Consider the following 8,854-nt stretch of genomic DNA (forward strand, 5'->3'; position numbering starts at 1 on the left):
AAGGCACCCACCCCACCGTTATACTCGAGGCCGTTGCCGACTACCGGCTATGGATCTGACATGCGTACTTTGGGGTCCCCGGATCAAACAACGACATAAACGTGTTCCACCAATCCGACCTCTTCGCCGAAGTTTTGGATGGTAAAGCGTCGGCCATCAACTTCATCGCTAACAACCGGCTGTATAAAATTGGGTACTATCTTGCCGACGGCATCTACTAGAAGTGGTCACCCTTCATGAAGACGTGCAACAGGCCTGTGAACGCAAAGCATGCTCTTTTTGCTCAGAAGCAGGAGGCTGCTCGCAAGGATGTGGAGAAGGCGTTCGGGGTTCTCCAAGCGCACTTCAACATAATCAAAGCCTCGGCTCGTACGTGGTTCATGGAGAGTATGGTCGACATCATGTATACGTGCATAATCTTGCACAACATGATTGTCCAAGACGAAGGACCTGAGGCGGGAAATTGGTTCGACCCTGAAGCCCCCGGAAGCTCTACTGCAAGTAGTCCGCCTCGCAGTGGAGTGTATCCGTCTATACAAGAACGGTTGTCTATTCGGGCAAGGACACGTGACTCTACCGCCCACGCCCAATTCCAAGATGATCCAATGGAGCACATTTGGGCAAAATTTGGCGGATGAAATTATTAAATTATGTATTTTTAATTTTTTTAGGATTTTACGAATTTTATGTTGTAATTTTATTTTATTTAATGAAGTGTGTTTTTATTAAATGAATTTGTTGGAAATAAAAATAAAAAATGAAATTGAATGAATAGTAATTTAAGATACGGTTAAAGGCCGGATAAGAGACGGAGGGTTGCAGGTTTTGTCCCTTAGTTAAGAGATGAAGTAAAAGAGTACAATGGAGCCCATGAATAGTAATTTAAGAGACGATTAAGAGACGGATAAGAGACAGCATTGCAGATGGCCTTATGAGATGCCATAACATTTTCCTCAGTTAAAATACATCGATTATGTGTTATGCATTGCGCTAGGCCATTTGGATTAATTTTTCTGTGTCACAATAGGTCTAATGAGATTTAGTCTTACCATTTACAAACAGATTATCATTATATCAGTTTTTGAATCATAACTATATTTTGAATAGTCATTTATTACTTTTTTTCATGTCAACTCAATAATATTAGAATCATGTGCTAGGAAAACCTAACCATTATGTAGGGGGCCAAATAATACTTGTGTAGAAATAATATGTCAAAATGTTAAATACTAGGTGTAATTCATACAAAATTTATTGGTTCTATTTTTAGAAATGAAAACGACTCACTCTTGCTCTTTAAATAATTAAATACACCATATCCTAGGATTCTGGAAAATACCTCGCCCTGTTTCCATCTGTCCTAAAATTGTTTTGTTCGAGAATCCTAGTAGCCATATTCTAGAATAGTCATTTTTTTTGTTTTCGAATTTGCAATTTTAGTAGAACCAATCGACATGGATCAACTAGAGATTAATCCAAGAACACCGTTGGGGTGAAGTAATTCTTTAGAGTTTATTGTTCTCCAAGAGGGAGAACGAATTGGGGCAAAAATTAGAAAAGCAGAGAGAATGAGAAAAATGAGTACTAGAATTTGGATTATAAATTAGAGAAGCAGAGAGAATAAGAAGCTTATCTTAATTTTTATCTCATGACAACATATCTTCCCTTAACTATATTTAGGGCTGGTAATTTTGACACGACACGATAACACGACTTGAACCGGCACGAAAATAATGGGTTTGGGTCAGAGCTTATTGGGTTTGTGTCCTTATCGGGTCGACCCGTTAAGGACACGAAAATTTCGTGTCGTGTTCGTGTCGTGTTTGTGTTATCCGTTAACAATACGTGTTCGTGTCGTGTTCGTGTCGTGTTCGTGTTATCTGTTAACAAATAATATTTTAATAGGTTTAACCGTTATCAGGCCGTGTTGTTATCGAGTCGTTATCGTGTCATCTCGTGTACGTGTTGTTATCGTGTCGTGTTGACCCGAATTGATTCGTGTCGTTAATGGGTTCGTGTCGTGTTCGTGTCTGAGGGTTTCGTGTCGTGTTCGTGTCTGAGGGTTTCGTGTCGTGTTCGTGTTCGTGTTTGGGGTTTTCTTAACGGGTCGTGTTCGTGTTTGTTGTTATCGTGTTCGTGTCGTTATCGTGTCGACACGATAACGACCCGACACGCACGATTTGCCACCCCTAACTGTCTATATTACTCTATCTTTATCATCCTATTATAAAGATTATTTTTTCAGTAGTGACTAACCAGTTGATAAATATGAAGGCCAGAAGAAATTCATATTTTGGGCTACATTTTATTGCCCAAATATTGAGAAGAAAAAATGAACCTCTACTTTGCTGCTGGGAGACAGTTTTATTAGCCCAACTAAATTTTGTAAATAAAAATCAAATCGAAACAGTTGAGCAACCGATTTATTTAACTTAATTATTGGGTAAGGCAAAGCTCCAATGATAATCTTGTAACACAAGAGCTATTTTCACACATTGTTATACTGCTTGTCCGATTCATGAGACTTCATTTGTTGGGTACAACTATGAAGCATGTAATTGCATGCTCCAACAGCCTCTCCCACTGTCAGAAATATCCATTCTTCTCCTATTGTTTCTAAGATTTTCGACTTGTTTAGCTTCTTCATCACCTCTGCTCCAGGATTCACCATCATCAACTACACAAGATTCAATATTAGTATATAGACTATAGGAGGAAATTAAAAGGGAAGAAAAAAGATTAAAAAAAAACACCCTGACCTTTAGCCCTCTTCGATCAACGATCTTCTTGACCTCATCGAGCATGCTGATCCCACTCGTATCAATGTTCCCAACGGCTGCAGATAAGTTAACCATTTCAAGCATTGCAGATAAGATAACCATTTCAAGCATATCATAATTAAAACACTAATAACTATTGACATTTTTGCACACTACACAATGAATAAGTATACAAAATTGTTAGACCTTTCAATAAGTCATAGTAGTATCTTAGATAGTAAAATGCTCACCACTCATGTCAAGTACAACATACTGCAAGCTTGTTTCTTTAAGTGATTTCAATCTTTCTTCCTCGTCAATAATCCATCTTAAAATTCTAGAAAAAACAATTAAAAAAAGAAATTTAACAACAAAATTTATTTAAATTAATTCCATGGTGATGATAAATAAAAAAGAAAACAATAGTTACCTTTCCCTCAAATAGTTGGAATTCGCAAAGTAGATTGGAGAATCAATCTCAAGAATGATAACTCCAGGAACATTTCTTGCATTTTGATAGTGATCAATATTCCTAAAAACCTTTGAATCTGGAATATTACCCAAAAGTAATGTTTTGGGCCTTGCAACAAACAATAGTATTCTCATAATAGATAGTCCAATCTGCATATATAAGAGTGATGCGTTAAATTTGTGGCAGATTCATATACATAAAGGTATTTCAGACATATAAATATACCGCTAGGACAAGGGCGACTTCGATGCTGGAGAAGACGACGCCAACATAGGCAGTGATGCAGACGAAGAAGTCAAATTTGTCGACGTGCCATAGATGGATTGCTGCCTGGTAGTCAATGAGGCCGAGCATGGCAGCGATGATGATGGAGGATAGGACGACGATAGGCGTGTAGTGGAACAATGGAGTTAGGAATAATAATGTGATCATTACAGCCAAGGCCATCACTATATTTGAGACTGCAGTTTTGCAGCCGGCGTTGAAGTTGACCGCGGATCTTGAAAATGGGCCTGCGGTGAGGTAACAAGAAGTGCAAGAGCCGGCGATGTTCATCATCCCGAAAGCAATCATCTCTTTGTTGCCATCGATATGGTAGTTCTTGAACATGGCAAAGCTTCTCCCTACTGCTATTCCTTCCTGACCATTTAACAATTTTTACTATGGCTCAGAAAAGTAAATCACACAACATTTTGACATGATTGAATTACTGATTTTTCCCTCGAGTTGATTAATTTAATTAGAGTAAATTTGTACATATATATTCAACAAAAGTGCCTATGTTAAACGGCAATATGAATGTATGCACTACTTTTCGCAAACTACCACATGATATAATAATAGAACCGTATCAAACAAATCTCTCCTTACATGGAAGATTCGAAATAATTTGGTATTACATAGTACTACCAAATTTAATAGAAGTAGAGAAATCAGCCAAAACAACACATGTGCATGAGCCGTGCATAATTTGTGCTCAATATAATCATGTAAATGTTTAATAATCAATAATGAAATAAATAATATATTCGTCCCCACAAAATAAATAATGAAATAGTAATACTCCTAACATAATACTACATATCAAATAAACAATATTGCTTCCAAATTAATGAAAAAAATTCTTACAGCGAGAGCTATGATGCCTGTGACTATGCCTGTTTTGATTGCTACCGGTAGGTATTTCGAATCGAAGTTCAAATCCATCACTGAAGATGGATTAATCCCCTTTTTTAGCTCTCCGATCTGAATATTTTATAATAAAAAAAAATATTTGTAATCCACATCAGATAGTACTGTAAAGCTAATTCGATCAATAATTAAAGTCTTCAATTATTCGGGATTTGCATGCTAATGGAAGTTACTTGTCAACAAAAAACAAAAGAAAATTATTATTGGACAATGTTGGAAAACAACATGCAACCTTAATAATGCTATTTTGTGCACACTAAATGTATATAAAAATATCAAGAAGTGGTGCAATAATGTTTCTGATTTTTATGTGGTGACAAAAATAAATAAAATATAAATAAAGGCTCACCACTTGGACACCATGTTTCTCTACATGGGTGAAGTACACAAAAATAGTTGCCATTATCACCGATGTTAATGGAGCCATTGCTGATATCCAAAATAACTTTGCCTTCTTTTTGCTCTACACACCAATAATTCAGTATTAATTCTTTCTTTGATATAGTAAAAAAAGTTATCACAAACCTAGAGAATTGTGATCTCTTATACTACAATTGAATAACGCTATATATTAAGTTAGACATTAGCTAGCTAAACTGTAATGGACAATAGTTCAAAAATAATTAAATAGTTTGACTTACAAAGTATCTAGCAAGCATGAGGTAGAAAAGGAAAACTAATCCCAGCGCAGCACTTTCCCATCTCCACTGCCAAATCATAAATAGCAAAAAGTAAATAAATGTTAAATCACAAATTTTTTTGCTTCATCAACGTCGATTAACAACTGATTAATGTTTGGTACTAACCAAACTTAAATAATTATCACGAAACATCCGTGCCAGACTATATTACTCACCGGATATTTGATCACAAAAATAGTACTAATGTCAAAATATCTTTTGATTATAAATATCTTTTGGATTAGAAAAAGTAGTTCAAAATTTTCGTTTTTCAAGGGCAAAAGTATGTGACATGTAATAGAACTGACCTACTCGAGATCGAAAGAGATTCTTGAAAAATGATATGAGGGATTAAAAAGAGTAAATCAATACTTGCTTGTTTGTCATCTACGAATTGTACAAAATGTCCACATAATTGAAGAAGGAAAACGTACACTCGAGGGCCATATTTTTTCTTAGATGAAGCAGCTAAGAATTTGATGGCTGACAATACCCCAAATTTTTGAATGTATATGATCCAAACCTAAAGTTGGTCGCCACCTAATAATTAATTGTACATTTCAATTTGAATGAAAAGAGTAATGAGCCTAGCTGGTGGATGGCGAGGTTTTTTCACAACGATTCACACAACACAATATAGTAGTAGTAATGATTTTATAAGTATAAATAAGTAATCTTAAAATAGTACTATTAATTAGGAAAAAGATTAAGTTTGGTTAGTTACCTTATGAGTTTGAGTAAAAACAGAACGCATGACAGATAAAACATCAGTGGCGTGGGTGAAATGGTCAAGCCCGAGCAGGCCTTTGAGCTGTTGAAGGCACACCACCGTCGCGGCTCCGCTCATGAATCCTACTATCGTTGCATGGGATAGGAAATCCACTATAAACCCTAGCCTGCATATCTTCCTTTCTTTCAGTATCTTATTTTAATTAAGCTTAATGCATGTAGAGTATAATTCTTCCTTTTTAAAATGAGCATGACATGTGCAATTAGGCAAATTGAAAAATAGTTGTTCCATCTTTAGCATAATTTTACAAAATCCGTTACTATTACCTTACAATTTATTTAACAAAAAAGGAAATAATAACCTTATTTATATATATAGATAATTCTTTTAGAAACTAAATCAAGAATAAATCCCCTTATTTACACAAAGTAACTGCAGCAAAAATAATAGTACTACATAGTATCATTTTAATTTACCTGAAAATGCCTAAGGCAGCTTCAAATAGGCCAGCAACAAATGTGGCAGTGAAAGCAAGATGAAGATAGAGCTTAGGCACTTCACTAGCATTCACCACCGTTCCTAACATCGAACCCATCAGCAACGATCCGACGGCTACGGTTCCGACTGCCAAATCCCTCGAGCTCCCCATCACAGCATAAATCAAAGGCGGGACGAAGCTCGAATCTTTAAAAAAAATATATATTTTTAAAATGTACTAAGTCATTATGTATAAAAAATGGTGTTATTTAATTAGGTTTGTAACTAAGTACTCCCTCCGGCCTCCGTCCCTTAAATTTTATCATAGTTTGATCGGGCATGAGTTTTAAGAAATGTAATGGAAAGTGTGTTGAAAAAGTTAGTAGGTAGTGGGTCCTACTTTTAAAATATTAGTTTTATAGTAATAAAATGTGAGTGAAAATGAGTTCAGTGAAATGTGAGGTCCATTACCAAAATGGTAAAAAGTGAAATCTGAACAAATTTGTAGGACGGACGGAAATAAAAAAATGTGACAAATTTTTAGGGATAGAGGGAGTATGAGACAATATTAATTAATTTACTTACATAGGCCAAGGATAGGGGGTAAGTTGGCAAGCTTGGCGTAACTTATCCCCTGCGGTATGGCTAGGCTAGCTATGGTGATCCCGGCTATGAGGTCGGACTTGAACGAGTCCAACGTGTAACGTGGGCCCCACTCGAGGATCGGGAAGAAGTACTGCAGGCCGAGGACGACCTTCCTCCGTGCTGGCTGGTTCTTGAACTGCCGGAGGGGGTCGTCCGGGAAGAGAGTCTCCTTTAAAGTGTTCCTCAGCGACGTCACGAACGGCTGTGGCGGAGGGTGGGCCACGCGGTGGCTGGCCGCGGAGCCGTACTCGCCATTATCGGCGTTGCCCATTTTTTAGAATGTTTTTTTTAATAAGAAGGGTTTTGTAGTATATGATGATTTTATTTCTTGATAAGCATATATGTGAGTAGGTGTATTTGAGCATGTAATTGGTATTTTGTGGTAAGAGCTAAGAATGAATGGGGATTTATAGTGCATGTTTGGGTGCGTTTGTGGGGCCAAAAATAAACACAATCTCACATGTAGATTGTTGGTATTAATTTGGAATTTTAGCCCTTTTCTTTGTGCCTAGCTAGCTGCTTCATTCATTGGGAGCTGGTTTAATTAGTAGAGGTCATTTAATTTTATCGCAGCATAAAGTGCGCTCCGCAAGCGCAAAAAAACATCACAGTTAATGTGCATTTAATGAAAACATAATCAGCTTAATTAGAATTTTAATGATCCTAATTGATGATTCCGCGAATTTTTGGCGATGATAAATGCTCGTAAAAATAAATTACGACACAGAGAATTTTACGTGGTTCGATTTACTGAGGTAAATCTACGTCCACGGGGAGAAATGGGGGCAGGTTTGTATTGCTTGATCTGCGAATTACAGCTTACAACACAGACTTGCTATATGATTATTTCTCTAGAGAGATTCTACCCTCTTCTATCAGATCTAAGTTCTATTTATATAATGAACTCAGATCATGGCTTGCATCACCACCCCAAGTCGTGGATGTCGTGTAGGTTATGGCCTAAGATCGTGGGTGAAGCGTAGGTCATGGCCTACGATCGTGGCCTGAACTGACATCACGTGGTAGTGGGTGTGTTGGACATCCTGTATGGGTCCACTAACTCCTTGTTCGGTCGAATACTGAGACCGAACTGCTTTGGTTGCCGATCTGAGAGTAGAGCTTGATGCCGACCTGAGAGCAGAGCTTGATTGGTTGGCTTTTACCGAGCTGTAGGCTGAGGCCGAACTCTTTGGTAATGCCGAACTCATCCGAACTCTTTGGTCATGCCGAACTCATACTCTTCCTTGGGCTTCGGGCTGATGGGCCGTCATTGCTGTTGGGCTTGTTTAGTCCGTACCCCATCACTACCCCCCCCGAAAGACGAAGTGAATCACTTAGGCGAAGCGAGTCACTTCGGCATTCTGGATAAAGGTACGGGGGAGGCTGACGTCAGGGGACGTGCCTTGCATGTGACTGCATTAAATGCGACAGTAAAATCCGGCCGTTGAATCCTGAAAAGGTGGGATTCGAAACGGTGCGACGATTTTGAAATCTTCGCCGAATCTGATAAATATGCTCTTTCTTCCTCATTTGAACACCTTTGCTGTTGCGTCTTCTATACTCTCTCTTTCTCGAGAAATTTTCTTCCGCTTTCAAGAGCTTCTTCAGACTTTCTTCACTTTCAAAAAGTAAGAAAAATGTCTTCTTCTTCTTCTTCGGTGTCGGGTAGCGGTAGGAAAGGGGATAAGGGGTCTTCTAGCCGGAAAGAATCCGGGGAGAAGACCGTAGAGTATTTTCACAGTATCTTGAGTAAGGATACTGTGATATCCCTTCACGAGAAATATTTTTTACCTGGGGGGAAGGCGGTGGTTCCCGACGATGATCATAGGGCTAACGACCCGCCGGAGGGTTATGCCACCGTTTACGAAGCCTGCTTAGAATGCGGGCTTCGTTTTCCTCT

The 8,854-nt window shown here is 38.0% G+C and overlaps 1 protein-coding gene across 1 annotated transcript; it reads right to left on the bottom strand.

Annotated features, from left to right (window-relative positions):
* Positions 1-2,367: 2,367 nt before the first annotated feature.
* LOC121794431 (sulfate transporter 3.1-like) lies at positions 2,368-7,335 on the bottom strand. Its single transcript, XM_042192588.1, has 11 exons — positions 6,895-7,335; positions 6,309-6,516; positions 5,827-5,998; positions 5,064-5,129; positions 4,772-4,885; positions 4,360-4,476; positions 3,457-3,870; positions 3,190-3,380; positions 3,011-3,096; positions 2,760-2,836; positions 2,368-2,677 (listed from the first exon to the last, which is right to left on the bottom strand). The coding sequence occupies exons 1-11, from the start codon at positions 7,223-7,225 to the stop codon at positions 2,489-2,491; spliced, it is 1,965 nt and encodes a 654-aa protein (XP_042048522.1). The 5' UTR covers positions 7,226-7,335; the 3' UTR covers positions 2,368-2,488.
* Positions 7,336-8,854: the final 1,519 nt, after the last annotated feature.

The sequence above is a fragment of the Salvia splendens genome, chromosome 3 (assembly GCF_004379255.2).
Source record: "Salvia splendens isolate huo1 chromosome 3, SspV2, whole genome shotgun sequence".
In the NCBI taxonomy this organism is placed as follows: Eukaryota; Viridiplantae; Streptophyta; class Magnoliopsida; order Lamiales; family Lamiaceae; genus Salvia; species Salvia splendens.

Coding starts and splice junctions, on each gene's coding strand:
- LOC121794431 (XM_042192588.1), bottom strand. CDS start 7,225: ATGGGCAACGCCGATAATGGCGAGTACGGCTCCGCGGCCAGCCACCGC. Junction 3,381..3,456: donor AAGTCGCCCTTGTCCTAGCG/GTATATTTATAT, acceptor TTATATATGCAG/ATTGGACTATCTATTATGAG. Junction 2,837..3,010: donor TGTTGTACTTGACATGAGTG/GTGAGCATTTTA, acceptor ACTTATCTGCAG/CCGTTGGGAACATTGATACG.